The sequence below is a fragment of the Quercus suber genome, unplaced genomic scaffold (genome assembly GCF_002906115.3).
Source record: "Quercus suber isolate HL8 unplaced genomic scaffold, Cork oak 2.0 scaffold_128, whole genome shotgun sequence".
NCBI classification, from domain to species: Eukaryota; Viridiplantae; Streptophyta; class Magnoliopsida; order Fagales; family Fagaceae; genus Quercus; species Quercus suber.
Genome location: NW_027069591.1, coordinates 602,223 through 624,252, shown reverse-complemented (window position 1 = coordinate 624,252; position 22,030 = coordinate 602,223). Strand labels below are relative to the sequence as shown.

The following is a 22,030-nucleotide window of genomic DNA, read 5'->3' as shown; positions in this document are numbered from 1 at the left end:
AAAATCTTATGCAATCATAGTTGTACCAAATGATCGTCTGAACTTCTTCATTTCTTTTTCTTTTCAAAACAATTCATCACATAAATTAAATTGATCTCATAATTGAACATTCATACAATTTTTTTTTAATAGATACGATAAGATTTGAAATTTATAATATCTATTTCATGATTGTTACTCTTTATTATCAAGTTAAAACACAAATTGATTTTTTTTTTTTTTTAATGATGTATGTAAGATTTGAACCAAATCTTTTTTTTTTCTTTCTTTTTTTAGAAGAAAATTGTATATTCCATTAAAGAGAAACCAAATCGGTTAGGATTACAACATTAAAGTGTAAAGGAACATCCTTCATCGACAAAGAAAAATATTTAACATATCTAACAGATCTCTTATTCAACCACAAAAAAATTCACTAATTGAATTAATTGAAACCCACCACTTATAAAAAAAAAAAATTAACAAAACTTTGTCAAATATCTCACCACAAATATTTAGGTCTTGATTTTTGCACACATCTCAACTGTATTAAATTATATTCATTTAGAATTCAAGTGATTGTCTAATAACTTCTTTTATGGTGCTTTATACATGTGGGTGGATTGATTCTTACTCTTATCTCCACTCTCCCATTATCTACCTTAAAAGAAATTTTAAATAGTAAATAAATACAATCCTTCATCTTTCTTTTAAAAATCATATTAACGAATGTCTTTAGGGTATTTATTTATAATCTATTTTAAAAAAAATTTCATACCACTTTTATAAAAAATGAAAAAAATTGTCAAAATATTAATTTTTTTTATTTTTTATAAAAAAAATTTAATAAATTATTAGGATCACTTATTAATATTTCCCTTCTTTTAATACTCATACTCACGTCAAATCATGAATTCATGATCATGAATTTAATGGAAACCAAGGACTTACACTAGGAAAAGCTGTCTGTAATTAATTCCTGAAAAATAAATGAAAGAAGGAAAAACTGCATGCAAGTTAGGTCCTTTATAAATTAAGAAAACTTAGAAGATTCCTTTTGGTGGACCCTGTTGTTGTAGGGTTCATGACTCCATGTGATATTGGCCTTTTGGGGTAAGGGCCCTGTTGGAAAGGGCAAGCATAATGTGCCCTCATTTTAAGCTGTTCTGCACTACATGAATCTGAACCCCATCATATACTGTTTTCTGAATTTCTCTGCAAAACCACCAGATGCCGTTAAATAGAAAAATAAAATATTAAAAACAAAGACTGAAAAGATGCTTCTCTCTCCCTCTCTCCCTCTCTCTCTCTCTCTTTAACTCACAGCTATTGTTTAGTGAAATTTATCTTGAAACTAATAGTCAATATCCAAATTATAGACCCAAAAAAAAAACACTGATAAGTAAATAACCATTTCTCACACTTACACCACCATGAATGATGAAACATAAACAAAAATACAACATTAAGTCTCTTTTATTTTATTCTGTGGAACCTGAACAACCCTCTCTCTCTCTCTCTCTCTCTCTCTTAACTTATTTATTTAACCAAAAAAATAAATAATCTATAAAATAAAAACATATAATCCCACTGACTATATGCTACAACCCCCTCCCCCATGTGTTTTTGCCGTATATAAGTTTTTTTTTTTTCTTGAAGTTCTTCATCTCCAAATTCACCACCACCACACGCCGGAATCCGACCCACTTCCCACCGGCTGTCCCATGCGATCCGACCCGACCTGATCCACATTCATTAGAAAAAGGACTTTTTCTTAGTCTTGGTCATGATGTCTCACTCAAGCGAGCCTCAGCTAGCTAGCTGCACCCATTGAAGAAGGTTTACTAGCCACTATCTCATAATGACCACCACCCTCATCTTCCTCTTCATCATCTCCATCCTTATCATCATCATCATCATCATCATCATCATCATCATCCTCCTCTTGATTTTGATCCATTGGCTCGCTTTCCACATCTTCCATGACGGCGTCGGATTGCCGAGGAGGCCATTGCTGCTCAGGCCGTACCATCAATGGCACCATATTACTGTTTTCGGGTTTCACTTGACTTGAAGGGCTAATTTCATACTTGTTCTTCTCTCTGTATAGAGCATCAAGTTGGTGAAAATATGGGCAAGTCTTTGCATCCTCAGGCCTTTTCTTATTGCTTTCCTTGACCTTCTTGAAGTACTTATTAATGTTCTCCCATTTTTCTTTGCATCTCTTTGAGCTTCGATTGTATCCAAGCTTTCTCATTGCGGTCGAAATCTCTTCCCATAGAGGTCCTTTAGGCCCATTTTCTTGATACTTAGCATCAAGACTGGTCCTTAGCTTGATCAAAGCTTGAACCTCCACTTTAGGCCATCTCGAAGAGCTTGTTGGCGTGAAGTTCTCTCCATTATCATTCTTGTGAATTTCCAAACTTGTCACAACTGCGTGTGGCGCCGCGGTAGATGGAGCTGGTGCCACTGGCTGCGGCAGTGGTAGTGGAGCTGGCAGTGACTGAGGCTGAGTCGCGGTTGGCTGTGGCGGTGGCAGATTGTTTTGAGGTTGTTGACCCGGATTTTGCTGTTCGGATATCTTTTGTAAAAAAGCCATTACTGCTGCATCTTTAGCAGCTGCCATGGATCTTTCTTGGGCTAATATTTCCCGCTCTCTATTGATTCTTTTCATTTCCTGCGCTCTCCAAGCTTCTTCTCGAACCATTCGGTCGCGTTCTCTTTTCTCAATGGCATCGAAGAACCTCTTTTGTAAATCTTCTTGTTTTTCTATGACTTCCTTCATTAGTCTCTCGAAGAAGTCCTTCCATTTCCTCTTTTTCTTACGCCGGTCTTCCAATTGTTCGTCCGAGGAAGTCGAGGAAGAATCAGTGGAATTGGAAATAAGATCTGCTGAGATGTTTTGGAAGGACGGAATTGTGGGTTGTGAAGGGTTTGTTGTTGTTGTTGCTGCTGCTGCTGCTGCTGCTATTGGTTGTGGTTGTGGTAGTGGTGGTGGTGGGAAAATTGTGTTTGTAGGGTTTGTTGGTGGGAATGAAGGAATTGTTGTAGCATTGATCACTGGTTGTGTAACAATGTTAGCCTGACCTTGTGACGCATTCACAGTATGTAGTGTGGCTGATGTAACAGTGACTTGATGAGCAACACTTGGAAGGTTTGGTAATGGCATTGCCAATGTTGTTATTGTTGTTGGAGTTGGAGGCTTCGGAGGTGTAGGTGATTGAATTTGAGGATGATGTTCGAAAGCTTCTAATTGATCGAAAAATCGATAGGTTTTTCCATCGGGTTTCCCTGTACGACCTTCTTTGGTTCTTTTGTGGTACTTGTACACGTTCTCGAATTTCTCCTTGCATTTCTTGGGGTTTCGATTATAACCAAGTTCTGCCAGCTTCCTGATTTAGAAAATGAAAACAAAATAAAAATCCATGAAAATTATTTTTAAAAAATAAAAAAAATAAACTCAGTTTCTGTTTCTATCCCATCTTAATTTTAACAAGAAAACAAAGTAGCATTGCCACATAAAATAAAAACACATGACTAATACGAAAATTAGAGAAGAAGAGTTATGACATAACGAAAACAAGATGTTATAGAAGAGAAGGATGAAACAAAACATATTGGAGGAGTTAAGAATTGGTATATAAACTAAGCACTGTTGTCTCCGATGGAAATTATATAGCAGCTCAAGATGGGAGAATTATTCTTCCTAGTACTTTTCCAGAACTAAACTGAACAAGAGTGAACAAAGTGAGATGAGAAAACTAACTCATGTTTATAGACTGAATATAAATTCCGATATCCTTTTTGGAATATTGGAAAAGGGGAAAAATGCTTGAAAAGAAAACAAACCCGAATTCCATATGCCTAGAATCTTAATTCTACAACTAAGAATTTCCTTTGTTGATGCTAAATTCCCACAAAATGAACCAAGAAAAGAAACTAGGGAACTCGCTGAAAGAAAAATAATTACTTGGAAACAATAACCCTTAAATCCAGAAAGCAAGAAAAATGTGAACTGCCCGCAAGAGAATAATCCGTGAGGTACAAAACAAAAACTCCCCAAAAAAATAAAATAACACTTTAAAAAATAAAATAAAAAAATCCACAGATCTCCAGTCTGTTCTCATGAACACCAAGACTATTCATTCAGCCGGAAGATAGAGAATAGTCGGTTAAAAACGGCGTGAAATTACTAAGAGCATTCTTAATATTTTTAACAGAGACGTTCAGGGTTCAAATTACTGTAAAATTATAATTAAGGAAGAAAAGGGAAAAATTAAAAATTCACCTGGAAACATCTTCCCACAATGGACCCTTAACACTTGCATCCTTAAAAGCGACGTCCATGTCTGACCTTATCTTCAAGAGAGCCAAGGTTTCTTGACGAGGCCACCGGTTTCCGCCAAAAGAGCGGTCGCCGAGCTCGTCACCTCTACCTTTGTCATCTTCACCTGAAGTTGATCCACCAAGCCCACCACCAACCTCAGCAGCAGCAGCAGCAGCAGCAACATCATGAGCACTTGTAGTTGCTACAGATGCCACAGCATCTGCAGAGCTCCCTAACACACTGCTACTTGAATCCCCGGCCAGCATAATAGCATAGGTGATACAAGAGAGGACTCTCTCTCTCTCTCTCTCTCTCTCTCTCTGCCAATTAACAGTTTGTTCTAAGGGGAAAAAAGAATAAAATTAAAAATATCAACAAAACAAGGTGAAATCTTAGAGGGTTTTATGAAGATGAGTGTATGGTGAATTTATTAATTTATTATGGTGGGATCTGCTTGTCAATCTCAAGGAGTTGTTTCTTTTTTATTTCTCACTTTTTTTTAATTTTTTTAATAAATTAATTATTTCTTTTCTTTTAGCCGTGGAATCTTCAGTCTTTTTTATTTTTATCTTTATTTTGTCCTTTTTTTACATATATAATTTTTTGCTTTATTGGTGTTAGTTGATTAAAAAGGAATAGTGGGAGGGATCACCACCTGGGCTCTCTCTCTCTCTCTCTCTCTGTAATTATAACAGTGGCACAGAAAGATACATACATACATAGATTAAAATAAATTACATTACAGAAAAAGATAAAATAAGTTACTCCAACTCCTACAGAAATTTTTGAACAGTTGCACGTATAGACGATAGTGATAATATATTGGTTTTTGTCTGTCCAGCTAAATTTAGTAAAAAGCCGGCCCATGTAGGTCAGCCCTATTTATTTTGTTTCTTTTTAATAAAAAAATATGTTAAATTTATTACATTAGAAAAAACTTATTAAGTGATGTGGTAAAAACTTATTTTTATAATAGGTGATATGTGTAAAGTACATTACTTGTTTATTATTTTACTAAAAGATTTTCATTTGTTTAAAATTGATAAATCAATAATTAGTTTATGTTTAAAATTTTTTTCTTGGTTTAACAATTTTAAACAAATGAGACTTTTTTAGTAGAATAATGGACAAATAACGTAGTTTATCATAATAATTTTATACATTAATGCAGTAAAAAATTATTTTTTTAATTAGTAACACGACAGTAGGTAAACTTTACAAGCAAAGTAAAATTTGTAATATTTACACCACCTTTACGTCCGAGGTGAACTTTAGAATTCAATGGAGATTGGCCACACTGAGGGTAAATTACTGAATTATCCCTAACATGAGAACCATTGACCTTTAATCATTGAAGCCAATTTGAGATAATATTTTATTATATCATTCCGTTTCTGATCTGGGTTTGCTTAGTTTAGGATTTTTTTTTTATATATTTTATATTAGGTTGTCCTTGATACCCACAATTGCCCCTTGGTTAGAAGTTTTGTAAAAAGAAATTAAGTTCTAAATTTTCAACTTGTTGGGTGGGATTGTAGTACTCTACAATGTGGCGTAAAGGGACCTACATTGATCGCGACCATAGTAGTTTGACAAATTCTGTTTTCATAATTGAGTAAAAGAAAAAATAAATAAAATTTCCAAATAAATTTGAGCCTCCAAAATGGGTATTTTTTTTTTTTTTTTAAAAAGAAAGAAAGAAGAAGAAGAAGGCGACATTGTGGGTGGGATCCACTGTTGAATGGAACTAGTTAGATGTAGGTCATGTTATTAGGCAAAGCCATTTATGAATAGAAGTAAATGGTGTACAATTCAGTTGGATTGCAACCTACCGTAATAAATGGTTTCAAAAAATTCAATGGCCTTGATCTCTTATATAATATAATCAGTGATGATTCAAACTAAAAATTATTGGGGTTTTTCCGGGACCATTAACCGTGGTAGCTTGTGATTAATTGGATGTTTCTCTAATTCTGTGAAAGATAGGGACTGTGTGGTGGTAGCATACAATTGCAGCAACACCGCTTTCTAACGTTATATTTCTCTTTCAAATTTTAAATTTGTAGTCACACTTTTAATTGAGAAAAATGACCACATATTGTGATAGGGTTGTTGAAAAGCCAATGACCACATATAAATATGATATTCGTATAACCCATACTTCTATTTCTATCTATATGTAACCAAAAAATAAAAATAAAAATAAACAAATTAGAAATTACCCTTTGATTTATAGTTTTTTTTTTTTTTTTTTAAGTGGTGGACTTTCTGATCAATAATAAATGATTTTTTAAAAAGAGAAAGTCAGTCAAATCTAAGAGACCCCCACGGTTGTAGTTGGAGTAGGAAATAGAAATAGTTGAGAGGTTAACCCAAGATTGAAAAATAGATGAAATGAGATAAGAGAGCGTGGAAGAAATGAAAAGGATAGTGTGATTTGGGATCGATTTTCAGTAAACTCTCAATTATTGAAAGTCCAAAAACAAGTGGATTGCCCAACACATACATAATGTAAAGAATGTGGGACCTACTCAATCAATATGCTATTTAATGCCCACATCATCAGAGATAAACTTTTATGTACACAAGTATACCATCATTAGGTGCAAAAATCGAAGGACATCAGATCAGAGAAAGAGAGAGAAAGAAGTTTGAGGAATATATCATCCTGTATAGGGGTAGTTTAGACAACTGAAATACGTAACCCATTCGTAATAGAAAGGGTTTAATGTGTAGTTGCAAGTTAGGTGCCACCTAATGGAATTATGCACCGTGTATACTTGTATTTGGGATCAAGATTTTGAAAAGAGCATCTTTTTATATATATAACGAGAATAAAGATTTAGTCCCAAATTTTTTAAACCCTCTATAAATCTTTTCAACGAATTAGTCCGAATCAACTATATATATTCTTTATCATCTTTAATTGATTTATCCTTTTTTATTGCTTCTATTAACTTTTCTTTCATTCAACTTAAATCAAAGCTTTCTTTCTCTGAATATAAACAGATTTCCTTATTTTGAATTCTTTTTTTTTTTTTTTTTTAATTTCTACTTATACAAAATAGCATCTTTTACGTATAGTATGAGTTTTTTCTTTTATTTAAAATAATATTAACAAAAGATATTCTCACATTAAATTAGAGAGTTTCGTCTACGGCTATAGAAATTTTCTGTTTAATTAGTTGAATAAAAGATAAAAATGATATGTACGTATAGAGTACTGTTTAGAGATGCAAGATTAGTTTAATGAACTTAGATATACACAATACTTTATTACACGTGAATGTGGAGTTAGCATCTATTCGCCTATAATAGTAGAGGAAAAGGGAAGAAGAGTTGATAAACAAAGAAAGTGGGGGCTGTCATGATAACATTGTTTTCTCTTTCTTTTTTTTTTTTCTTTTTTTTTAAATTGATTATATTTTTGGTTTATATGTATGTATATTGCTTTGCTTGTATAACAAATTAAACAATAGATTTATTTACTTGGGTTTGTTTTATGTCGGGTTGCTTCGTTGGCAGAAGAACATCTAAATAGCTGGATAGGATAGATGCCTTGTAGAACTTCTCTAGCTAGCTGGAAAAAGATGCCTTTCCCACTATGCCCACCACTTGGTATTTACAGCCTAACAGCAACTACTACCGTAAATCTCTCTCTCTCTCTCTCACAGACACACTTATTTGATGAGTGAAATATATATCATCTGCAGCAGGCTGGCATTATATAATTGTACGAGGCTGTCACATGGTACAACGGGATTGGTTGCTTTGAGAATTTTCATATAAAGATAGTTGTGATCAAACTTAATTACTTGACTACACTTTGTGGGAACTCATTCATGTGTCTATAAAAAATTTTGATAGCCACCAATAAACTACTGTAATACAATTAGTTATGTTTTGAAAATAATGAAGTCATGCAAGTATTTATGGTTGGAAAGAGAATGCTAAGTGTCAATTGCATTTAAATCAAACTAGTCGGTAATTAATAATTATGCAGTTGAAAAGTTTAACATTATACGATTTTTTTTATTTTTGGTCTAAATATGAATTTTTTTTTTTTAATTATGATTGTATGTGTACATGTATTTATATATTCTAGCCATTATTTGGAATTTATTTTGATAGTATTTATATATAATATTATATATTCTACTATTTAAAGATTATTCTTAAAAAAATACTATTTAAAGATAATAAAATGTACCAATATATGATAATAAAATTTAAATTCAGTTAGAAAATATATATTAATGACATATAATTTAGAAAGTATCAAAAATTTATGTGTCATGAGGTTAACTAAAAGTCAAACGAATTCAGTTTGATATGTATTATTATAGATTATAGATGATATCTCTTTCCTCTTCAAAATAAGATCACGCATTTTTTTTTTCAATGGGAGAGTCACACACTTAATCCAATGTATAATATATTTACTTATAAAAGGTCAAATATATTGTGCCTTATCTGAAAAAAAAATATATATATATATATATATGTTATTACTTATTACATTAAAAGAAAGGGTTTTGGAAGAAGAAAAAACATTTGTTGACCCCTATTCATCCAACAACAAAAATCTTCTGTTAATAAAGGAATTTTGGTGACGGTCAATGTGAAATCATTAATATTAATGGCTTGTTTGGAAGTTTAGAGAGGGAGGAGTATAGAGGGGAGTAGAGGGAAGGGGAGTAGTGGGGAGGAGAGTAGAGGAGAATGATTCACCTCCACCTTATTTGGATGTTTTTAAAATTAGTAAGGGGGAAAAGATTAATTAGCCCTTCCCCTTGTGTAATTTTGTTAATATAATAAGGGTAAATTAGGTAATTTATTTGGTCAATAGTTTATGTACTCTACTCCCCCTCCAAATCTCTCCAATTTGGGGGAATTAAAATTGGAGGGCTAGAGGGAGTCCAAACCCCTCCAAACTCCTCCAAACCCCTCCCCCTCATCCTTTAAAAAACTTCCAAATAAGGTAATTGCATTACTCTCCCTCCCTCTACTCTACTCTCCCTCCTTTTTTAAACATCCAAACATGCCATAAATACAGCTCCGGGATTAAGCTTAAAATTTAACCACATGACTATACGTCACTTATTTATTCATTTCAATTTTTTATTTCTTTTTTTATGAATTAAATTTTAGTACCAAAGAGGGAGAGCGGTACGGGTGATCGATGATAGAGATTCGATTTTTTATTTTTTTTTTATTTTTTTTATTTTTTATTTTTTGGGTGGGGGGTGTTCACCTTCCCCATATATGCCTAATAGAAAGTGAGTTATCTGTTTATAGCCCAATAAAAAATATAAAATAGAAATATAAAATATAAAATCATATCATCTCATCTTACCCAAGCAATTAACTTTTCACCAACACAACAATGTCGTATGTGTACAAGAAGGTATCTCATCTCGTACATGGAATATAGGTATCATCAATTTATGCATCATTTTTTTCACAATTTGTGGATCCTGCATGTCTGTAAAAGCTACACATATTAAGAGAGATGAAAGATAATTATGGTATGTGTACATAATGTAAAGTGGCATATGTTGTGTAAATAAAAATAAAAAAAAAAGGGTGTAACATCAATATACACATCTTACAAAATGTGGATCCCACAAGGATGTATATATTATGCATAAGATAATTATTAAATGTGTGCGTGCACAATACATTAATGTAACATATCCTTGTGAAAAAAAAATCACAAAATACTGGTATAGATCAAAATTTTAAAAAGACAAAGTTGAAACCATCAAATACCAATCAATCTTTTTAGATTTTGTATATGAAGCATAAACCAATTGCAATTACAATTTTTTTAAAAATGAGAATTTTCATGTATATGAAACATAAACCAACAAGTGGTATCAAGCTTACCCTCTAGACATACCCTTCTCTTTCTTACTAAGCCCAAAAGTGGGAAAAAAAAATGATATCAAACAGGCTAAGGTTCCAACATACTTAAAACTTTGAAATTTTGATTAAAAAAAAAGAAGAAGAGAGAGTTAGCTAATATTGTAAATCAAAAATAAAAATTAATACTTGCATAACTGTCTATTACAAGAGAATTAATTAGAAAACTCAACCAACATATTTTTAACCTTTAATTGTTGCTTCCATTAAAATTCCCCTCATATGATGGCAATAAGTAATAACATTAAAACAAAAGGATAAGAAAAGAAAACGGTGGGTTTGTCATTTTTGGTGGGACGGAAAAAAGCAAATACATATGGAAACATTAAATACGTAACAATTTTGTAGAGCTGGCTGACTTTTTATTTTACAGGCCGGCCCATATGAAAAAGGTTAAGATGAAGACAAAAGGTTTACTTCACATGGGTGGGCATGTGATGTGAATGTACACTAACATTTTTCTGTCTACCATGTGGATTAACCCCAATATTTATCTGTCACCAGCTAAGCTAGCTCCCCAATAAGTTGATTCCCACCCCTTCCCCCCTCTTCTTTTTCCCCCTTATTTTGCCTCACTCTTTTCTTTTCTACCCTTTTATTTATCTCTCTCTTTTAAAAATAAATAAATAAATGAAAAATTGAAGGGCCTCAAACCCATAAATCATAAAGAGTTTGCATGGAAAAATAATATTATTTTATTTACAATTATTAAAAATAATTTTGTAATTTTTTTTTTTTTGGAGAATGGTCTTTCTTTGAAAACACAGAAAATTGTGTTTTCAAAATATTCACTGAAAATTTTATTTCCAAAATTCATTTTTAGTGTAAAATGTGTTTACAGTTATGCTAAAGTTGTGTTTTTAAAACATAATTTCAGAGCAAAATATAATAACTGAAATCGTGTTTTGAAAACAAGATTTCAGTGCAAAATTTAAATTTTCATAATCATTTTGGAAAAAGACGCTATTTTCCTAAATAATTTTTAGGACAACATTATCTTTTAATAATTAATGATAAAACAATACTATTATTCTCCCAAAAGAGCCCCGAGTTTGCATCCATATCACTCATTCCCAAGAAGCCCACATAGGAGAATCTAAGCCAAAACCCCATGAAACAATTTTTCTTTTCCTTTTCTTTTTCCGCAAGGTAATCACACTTAATTGAATATGACCCATTAACAAAGGCTAAAATAACGTGACTGTTACTTGTGTACTCTTACAGAACATTATCAAATTAGTCACTTTTCCTACTAGCAGTACTTGCATATAAATATTTAGACTGCATAGTACATATATAAAAAGATATTCCACCTCTCCTTTCTCATATTTTAATACTTGGCATTATCATTAGAACCTTCCGTAGTGGCTTGTTCAACATTTTTGTCATTATTTTTTTTCTTAGAATCCTTCATATACATATATAATAACCTTGCAGTAAATTATAACAATGAAGATTATAGCGAAAGTGAATTTCAAGCAATCATAACCATGTGCAAAGATTTTGTTTTTAATATAATGTTTATGATAAAAGCTCTCAAAGTTAGCCTACCATGGCAAAATGCCGCCGAGTTGTCTATCATTGGAACGTGAAAGCATGTGCACGCACAAGCCAATGTCACACAAAATAAAGGAACTAACCCATCCTAAGGGCTATCTTTAATGTATATATAATACTGAAGAAGAAAAAAAAAATGATGGGCTTCAATTAGTTCAAACTTGATAAAGTATGTCTTTGAATAAAACATTTGCGATTTAAACCTCACCTACATCAAAACTTAATTAGTGCCTTCACCTAACGAAATGAATTTCATAAGTTAAAATTTTATTGTTTCTATTAAAACAATATAAAAAAAATTAACTTTTAATTGACCTCATAATATTTTATCACAAAAGTTTTTAAAACCTTATATTTTACACGACAATACTCTAATTTAAATATATAATTTTAAATAAATTTAATTTTGTTTTATATTTAAATCCTTTAGTAGAATCTTAAAGTATCATATTTTCTTTAAACAGTAAAATATATAGTTTCATGTACAAACACAATCATAATAAATGTCTATTAGTAACTATAATTTCACATTAAAAAAAAAAAAAAAACATACATGTCATGTTAAGTTTTCCAGTAATGCAAGAGTTACCGACAGACCAAAACAATTAGGGGAAGAATTACCAAAAAATAACACACACACACACACACACAGACAAATATTTTAAAATGTCACTGTAGATGGGCCCTCCATGTGGGCCAAAAGAGAGCACTAAAAAAAGCCCACATTGAGCAGCGTAGGGTGGGAGGCCCCCATGTGCCATAAACAACAACTTTTTTACAATGGGTAAGAAAGGGAGAGTACTAACAAAAAAACACGTTCTCTCATGTCCACTTCACTGCTTTTTTCCTTTGTAGCATACACACACACACTCCTGTCCATTCTCTGTGATGTGAGTGAGAGTGAGACACTCTCTCTTAAATGGATAACATGGTAAGCCATTGCCATTGAACTTTTTTAAGTTTAGTGTTTTTGTAACACTTTCTATACCATCTTCCAAACGGTCCACCTATGGGCAAGACCGTAATCCCACTTTTTAATAATGCACAAACTATTAACACTTTCACCTAAAACCTCCAACCATCACTGTTGTTTAAAAAAAAATTGCATGATCAAGGACAAAATTATTGTCAAATAATAATCTGCTATCCAACTACAACTTTTACTAGAAATGGTACTTACCAGTATTTTGAAATTTTGTTGTTGTTCACAAGTAAACTAAGCAAGGATTATTTTGACACGATTAAAGCAATGTCTGGACTGGCAGGGAAGCACCTAGCAACCATGCCTCCAGGCCTAGATAAACATAAAAGTGTAGAATATAGAACAGAACTCCATGTAGTGAAGAACCAGAACCAGTCCCAATAAAATCCCTTCATATAAGCCTCATGATTGGCAACAACAATATATACCAGGAGTCAAGACACTTGATGATAGTGAATATATGCATATTTGATCATTGAAACTAAGAAATGCAGATTATACACCACATTACAATCGGGAGTCCACCCTTTCGATCTCCATCAACAAAGGGTCAAGTAAAAACAATACACAAGAAAAATAGAAAAGGAAATTACAGTTATTGAGTAGCATCAGAGTGCCTGCATATGTGGTTATTCAAATATAACTTTTTGATAAGCCTGTTTCAAGGTTCACATAAAAACATCATTGTAGAGAACACAGTTAGTTGCTATGGTACTTTTAGTGTACAGTAGATGATAGAGTTAAATTAAAACCTACTAAATGATAAAGACATTAATAATAACATAATAATTGACAAACAATAAACCAACTGTTGCAATCTAAAAATAAAGTGACAAAAAAACTAATTCACAGTAAATTCAAGTTAGTGAGTGAACGTATGGAACCTACAGGTTACATAATAATGCTTATCTCAACCATCCTCGCCCCAACCGCCCTTCCCCTGCTAACAGAAAATAATATGTAAACCAACACCCGCACATTCTGTTGTAATCCACAGTAGCTGGGCATATCATAATTGGAGCTAAACGGTGGTATTTGCCATTTAACAAGAATTCAATACACTTTTGAGAGTGGTAGCACAGTGAAAAACCTGTAATTGAGCTACACTTTACTACCAGGAATAACTGGGAATGCAGAAATCATTGGATAGACACCATGATATCGGTTTCATTCCACAACTCTAATTTTGAGAGGACGGGTAGCAATGGATGTTATGATCAGAGAGAGAGAGAGAGAGAGAGAGAGAGAGATGTGTTGCATTATGGAAACCGGGCAATCAAAATTCCCTGATGATCAACAATATTTCCTAGAACTAGTAAAATGAGAAAAACAGTCCCTAATTTAGCAGGTCGGTTTGTAGTTCAACAGGAAATCCATCATGTACAGGAAAGTTTTGGTTGTTAGTATGCATACCAGACATAACACTGCTAACCTTCACCCTGACCAGCTAGCATGCTCTAATCTGATACAGACACAATAACCCATCAATGTCAACTATGCGACAATGGTTATATGAAGTTCAGAATAAACTATAACTGAAATATACATATTCCAGGTTATTGCTAAGGGATCCAAGATAATTCAACCAATTATAATCATGACAAATAGTTCCCAGAAACCATCCCATTAACAAAACTATACAACCCGACCAATTAGAACAGTATTAGCCTTATCCAAAATATTTAAATTCAGTTTCTTTCTTCTACAAATCCTAATTCACAAAAATATATCGCCATCCTATATTTCGGGTGACCAAAATTCTTAAATTCCATAGGCCAATCAGGATCCTATCCTACTCATAGGGCTCAATATTTCAATAGTCAGGCTATTTAGGGACATCTTCTATCTTGATAGGTTAAAATGAAACGAAGACCAATCCTCTAATGTATTCATCCTATTCATATAATTTGGGTCATTTTTCCCATGGAAAAGACTAAGTTCATAGTTTCTCAATGTAACAATTCAGCTCAACTAAAATAACCCTTAATCCCAATTTTAATTGGGGTTGATTATGGATTCTCATCAACTAATCAAGGTTAATCACATTTATTCTTTTGTCCATTCTATCCTATTGAAAACCATACTCTTTGCACCCTTCCAAAGAAACACATTCTTCTTCACAGCCCTCATGATCAACTGAAGAGATTTCTAGGAAGAATTGGCAATAATCAGTAATGTGAAGATTGAGCTGACAAAAAAATTACACTCCATTTTTGTACCAGAAGATAAGATTTAGGAAATCCATAACAAATAAATAGATAGATACTTCTCTCTCTCTCTCTCTCTCTCTCTCTCTCTCTCTCTCTCTCTCCACTCCCTATACATGAATTATCACTTTTTCTCATTGGTACCCTCAATTAATCAGCCTCCATTATAAATGATTAAACCATCTCAACTAACTCTTTCCCATTTTTCCTCCACTGCAGCCACCCTTGGTATCATTCAGCCAAAGATCATACAGGCAATTATAACAGCATGTTACAAAATTCTGACATTATCACAAATAAGTTATTTACAGAGAGAAAACAAAGCACTAGGTGCATTCATACAAGAAAAAGAAATAATTGAATTTAATCTCCCACAACATCTGGAAACCTAATCACCAGAATGATGAAGAAAAAAGATGAACAAATAAATTGAAATCCTAAGAAAACCTTACAAAACACAATAGCAACAAAAACAAAAACATACCATGTTTATTTTTTTTTAAATAAATCTTAAAAAGTTATGAATGGAAAAAGAAATGATTTGATTATCAAATCCTGTCCAGATGCCCCCTTAACAACTGCCTGCACTTAACACAACATTTGAAATTCCAAAAACAGTAAGCATTTGATTCTCAACGACACTGCAGTAGAGTGTGACCACCATTTGAGAAATGCATATTATGATACAATGTGATGAAAAGAGATAAAGGCCGTTATATAATCCTAAGAATTACAATAGAACATGAATTTGTTTCCTTGCTTCATGATTGGGAGAATGAGTCTCCTCACACAGCACAATCTGCCCCCATGTGAAGGCATAAAATCAGATAATTAAGAAACAGCAAATGAGCTTTTTGTACAAGCATGGGGAGACTCATCCTCCCAATCATGAAGCAAGGAAAACTACTTATTTTTCGGCGTTTAGTTGAATTCTTGAAAAATGCTCCTGAAAATATTTTCTGATGTTTGGCTTTTGCTGAAAACCGCTAATTTTCTTACCAATCATAATAAAACAAAAAGGCCATCAATATTTAAAAAATAATAATAAAAAAACCAAATTAAAACTCAAATAACCATTACCATTAACAAAATCAAACACATATCATAAATTCCATATAATCTCTTAGAGTATATCAAACACAAAATACAAACCAAATTTTGAAAAGAAAAAAATCAAATACCTCAGCAACAAAAAGGAGGACGCTGGAGAGGCAAAGATCAGAGGCTTGGTTGGTATATCAGTTGCAGAAGGTGTCATCTCAGGGGAGGGTCCAGTGAATCCAGTCAGTGACTCTATGGAGATCTTAAACCAAGTGGTGTGGGTTGTTTCGCAAGAGGTGGGAGGGTTGTGATCAACAGTAACAACAAGGATGGCTGGGTGAGTCAACGACGACTCGAGGTGAGGTTAAGCTTTATTGAAATACCGGTAGATCATTGGCCAGTTGAGTGCCTTTGGGGAAAGAGGTTGGCATCATCAGTCGGTGGGTTTGAGGGAAGGTGTTGGCTCATACCTAGTGTATGGAGGGGACGAAAGATTTTGTCATAGCCAATGCACAAAACTTCCACTTTTGCAAGTCATGGGAGTGATCATGGTAGGTAGTCTTATCTTTTTCTTTTTTTTTGGGTAGAGGCTGATTCTTAGACTCAAACCCCGCAACTTGTCGCTTTTGATGGAAGGCACTTACCATTACACCAAAGCCTGAACTCTGGCTAAAGGCTATGTGAAGAGAGAAAAATGTTTATGTTTGTTTGGAGCATAAAACAATTTACACATCTCAAAACTGCATTTTTCTGGTCAACCAAAAACAATTTCAGTTTGAGCTGGATTTTACGCCATGACAAACACAGCCTAAACGCAGATTATTGAAAATATGACAAACGCAACAGATTATCACAATCTTCCTCTGCAAAGATGGATCTCCCTCCTCCAATAAATATATTGTGCCCAAAAAGGAAAGATCCACTAAGATTAAAATTAAAAGCAATCCATATGAGAAACAAAAACCTTTGTCCTACCAATAATCTGTTGAAAGAGTTGACAAAGAGGCTAAATTTACTCAATACCCAACTATGCTATCCACCTATTTCACCTATTGCTGAGGATCTCAACAACCATAGGGAAATACAACCAAACTTCAGAGACAACAAAGATATGGAGTGCTCATTGTAACATTAATCTTCACAACAGTACTAACCACATCATTCTTTACTGTATTCCCTAGCCTAGCCTCCCTAAAAAACTGTCAAACCTGAAACAAAATCTGTAAATTTTGAACCTTATTAGGAATCAATAAATATAATTTTAAACAAGTATAATATGATTTAACACTACTTATCAAAAAAAAAAAGTATAATATGATTTAATATTATACGAGGATAATAAAACACACATTTACTACGCATGATTGGGTGTAATTGACCTGATTTTGAATTTCTGAAGTCTGCACTCAGTTGGATGATCACATCAGCCTAGAAAGTCAATCCTGAAGCTACCCTAAAGGCCAAACACAGCCTGCCTAATTCAGTTCCAGAGTTAGGTCATCCAGCTCAATGTTACTCTCTTATTCTATCTCATTCAACTGGCAAAACTAGTCATTTTAGTTTTCCCTGGAATAGTAAGTTTCCGCATATGCATTCTAAAATTAAATTACCAACAATATAGTGACCTCACTGGATATCATTTTAAGCGGAGAAAAAGTTCAGCCCTAGAATGCCTAATTTCTTGAGACATTGATAGTTTTTTTTTTTTTTTNTATATCGAGATTTGTCAGGTATTCCTTACCTAAGTATGACTCAACAAATTCACAGTAGACTCCAATCTACAATATGAGAGAGATGGTATACCCACCATATATTTGTTGAATGTCAAGCATTATGAAGACAAATCACTATAATCCTACTCACTACGGTAAGATTCAACAAGAAAGTCTTACAAGTTACAAATTGAAATCAAAATCTACCTATAACTTGGAAGAAAAAAATGAGAGTCACCTTCCCTTTGTAAGTCATAGCTCACAAGTCTGTTAAACTTCAAATGTTAACGACTAGATTAAAAAATAGGAGAGAGATATTGGGAATTAAATAAATCAAAGTATTCATCGGATAAACATTAAGAAATGAAATATAAATAAATCGTTCATATATGGAGGATTAGGTTTAATCTTGATTTTCTTTTATGGGTAGTGCATTGTAACAACGTCCCATTGGACCGTCAATTTTAGGCCTAGCTCACGCCATTGACCACGCTCTCTCAGTGCTCTAACCGTCACCTCCAAATTAGATAACATTTACAATAATTTTCTTAAAATTTTTTTAACATTTACAGTAAATTTAGTGCCACCAAATTTTTGTAACTTTTTTTTCACAATTATTAATGTGTAATTTATTATATTTGGTGCATAATAAAAATTAAAAATTTTGTTTATAACTCATGTGAAAGTGATTTCTTTTTAAAACAAATTTTTTTTTAATAATTTGATTATTAAGAGAGAGATTTGAATTATGGAATAATTTGTTAGAAATACTAAAAAGTAACAGTTGAGCTACAAGACTCTTATAGTATTTTTTATTCTCAAAAAGGAAAAAAGAAAGACTCGTAGTATTTTATTTTTTTTTTTTCAATGAGGATAAGAGATTTGAATTATGAATATTTCCATTTAAACTAAAAGTTATTGGCATGTAAAAATGATATTACTTTAATCACAATTCATCATCTTAATAAATTGTGAAAAATCTTATATACAAAATTGAACCAAAAAATTATCAAAGGCTAACTTTAACCATGTTCAACTTGGTTTTCAATAATAAAAAATGTTCAAGTTGAATTCTTTAGTCTAAGTCTTTATCCACCTTTCAGCAAAACAGGTCTAACCATAATTCCAAGGGTCCTATTAATATATGGCATGCTATTTTCCTTTTCCATTGACTAATTGATGTACTAATTAAATTTAAAGAGCTTTACGGTGGCCTTGTAGATTTTAGAAGAAAACTATCGTCCTAATAAGTCGTTTTTGGACAAGTTCAATTTCTGGATTAGCAGTTGGAAAGAAGGCTACTTTCATACGCCACAAGAATGGAGCTGATCTCCTTAAGAGCTTGAAAGCATTTACATCTATTTTTGATCCACTTCCGGAGAAGATCTCAAGATCCATTTGATCAAGCATTTGGGATTTCTTTTGGTCAACCCCTGAACTCGTTTATAAGATCTAAACAACCAGCTAGTCCAATGTACACTAAAGGATGAAGGTGGACTTCAAAAAGTCTGATGGATTTCCCTTTTAAGGGAAGAAAATAACCATTGTCCACACATTTAATGGTTGGGTATGTAAAGATTGGAATTAGAGGGGGTCATTTACTGGAATGGCAGTATATTTATCCTTATGAAAGGATTGAGGTGTCAACATTAAGCCCAAAGTGTAAAAGATCCACATCATAAATCTCATGGCATTTGGGTACTTGTGACTCCTTAATCTTAAGAATTCACACAGTCCCATTCCTATATACTCCCTATGTCCCAAATTGTTAGTCCTCTATTCCATTTTGAGATATCCCAAAATGAAGTCCTCTTTGAAAAGTCAATAAATAAATTTCTTAACACACCCTTTACTTTACTTAAAAAGTTAATACCCCTCTTTCACTAAAGTTTAAATTATGGAGGTTAGTTTTCGAAGCTTGTACCTTTTTATGTAAAAGACAATGCATTACATGGTGTTCCCTTAAAAAGTTGTATTTTCTAAACAGACCAAACAATATGGGATGGATGGAGTATCATATAGGACCTCAAAGGGGTAAAGTAGAAATAAGAACATTGATGTAGTATATGTGGCACAGACACACATGATACCAAGTTGTCATATGCCTGTATATGTGCAGCTTGAACATCCTACAACTAGGACAGGAGTAGGCAGGATGCAATCTTCCACATAACACATATCCTACAACTAGAGAACGTTAAATATCAATCCATCTTACACAATATCTGATGACCTCCAGGAGATAATCCATCAGGGAAACCAAGCTGGCCTAGATATTAAAAGCAGGAAAATCAACCTAAAAATCATTTTAAGGTAACATGAAATAGTAACAGCTTAGAAACTCAGTACCAAGTTATCCTAGAACCCATTAATATGCTGCCTTATATATGCATGTGGGCAGAAGCAACAATTTAGTTTTATAGTCTTCTTAAGTTACCACTAAAAGATGGAACTATTTTAGCACTAAAACAAAAATATCTTAGCTGAATTTCATAAAGAGAACCAATAACAGAAGATTTAATATTAAATATTCAAACTTACAAAGTAAAAACAAGAAATGCTAGCCACAAAATTCTTCAACCATAGGCAATACGATTTCACTTAAGGCAAATGAACTAGAATTAGCCATTGGTAATGTGAACCATCCTATAATGTGAACTAGAATCAGTCTCTGAAAATTTATTTTATAAATATACAACTGAAAATCATGCAGATAGTAGTTCTTGATCCCATATGACGGATTCCATCAACTTTATATATTGTGTATAGATACTTTTATCCTAACTTAAAATTTTGAAGACATGTGAATTGATAAATACTCTTCAAGTAAATTTCTTATTGTTAGTTTCTCCATGTCACAATCTAAAATTATATAGTTACTAATAAGAAAACTAAAGGTGCGAGTGGACAAGTATTATTAATTTCTAAAATTAAAAATAAGAATAATAAGCGTTATAAAAACTGTAGTGTCCAACAAAAAAATCATTTGTGTCTCATTGTGATAGATACTGGAGGACTAGTCTCTATGACAATGAGACACTCTTGACTGTCTCCCCCACCTGGACAAGTTCAATTTCTGGATTAGCAATTGGAAAGAAGGCTACTTTCATACGCCACAAGAATGGAGCTGATCTCCTTAAGAGCTTGAAAGCATTTACATCTATTTTTTATCCACTTCCGGAGAAGATCTCAAGATCCATTTGATCAAGCATTTGGGATTTCTTTTGGTCAACCCCTGAACTCGCCTATAAGATCTAAACAACCAGCTAGTCCAATATACACTAAAGGATGAAGGTGGACTTCAGAAAGTCTGATGGATTTCCCTTTTAAGGGAAGAAAATAACCATTGTCCACACATTTAATGGTTGGGTATGCAAAGATTGGAATTAGAGGGGGTCATTTACTTGAATGGCAGTATATTTATCCTTATAAAAGGATTGAGGTGTCAACATTAAGCCCAAAGTGTAAAAGATCCACATCATAAATCTCGTGGCATTTGGGTACTTGTGACTCCTTAATCTTAAGAATTCACACAGTCCCATTCCTATATACTCCCTATGTCCCAAATTGTTAGTCCTCTATTCCATTTTGAGATATCCCAAAATGAAGTCCTCTTTGAAAAGTCAATAAATAAATTTCTTAACACACCCTTTACTTTACTTAAAAAGTTAATACCCCTCTTTCACTAAAGTTTAAATTATGGAGGTTAGTTTTCGAAGCTTGTACCTTTTTATGTAAAAGACAATGCATTAAATGGTGTTCCCTTAAAAAGTTGTATTTTCTAAACAGACCAAACAATATGGGATGGATGGAGTATCATATAGGACCTCAAAGGGGTAAAGTAGAAATAAGAACATTGATGTAGTATATGTGGCACAGACACACATGATACCAAGCTGTCATATGCCTGTATATGTGCAGCTTGAACATCCTACAACTAGGACAGGAGCAGGCAGGACGCACTCTTCCACATAACACATATCCTACAACTAGAGAATGTTAAATATCAATCCATCTTACACAATATCTGATGACCTCCAGGAGATCATCCATCAGGGAAACCAAGCTGGCCTAGATATTAAAAGCAGGGAAATCAACCTAAAATGCATTTTAAGGTAACATGAAATAGTAACAGCTTAGAAACTCAGTACCAAGTTATCCTAGAACCCATTAATATGCTGCCTTATATATGCATGTAGGCAGAAGCAACAATTTAGTTTTATAGTCTTCTTAAGTTACCACTAAAAGATGGAACTATTTTAGCACTAAAACAAAAATATCTTAGCTGAATTTCATAAAG

The 22,030-nt window shown here is 32.9% G+C and overlaps 1 protein-coding gene across 1 annotated transcript; it reads right to left on the bottom strand.

Moving 5' to 3' along the window:
- Nucleotides 1-1,382: 1,382 nt before the first annotated feature.
- Nucleotides 1,383-4,762, bottom strand: LOC111990548 (trihelix transcription factor DF1-like). The gene is made up of 2 exons (XM_065776108.1): nt 4,268-4,762; nt 1,383-3,371 (listed from the first exon to the last, which is right to left on the bottom strand). The coding sequence occupies exons 1-2, from the start codon at nt 4,570-4,572 to the stop codon at nt 1,793-1,795; spliced, it is 1,884 nt and encodes a 627-aa protein (XP_065632180.1). The 5' UTR covers nt 4,573-4,762; the 3' UTR covers nt 1,383-1,792.
- Nucleotides 4,763-22,030: the final 17,268 nt, after the last annotated feature.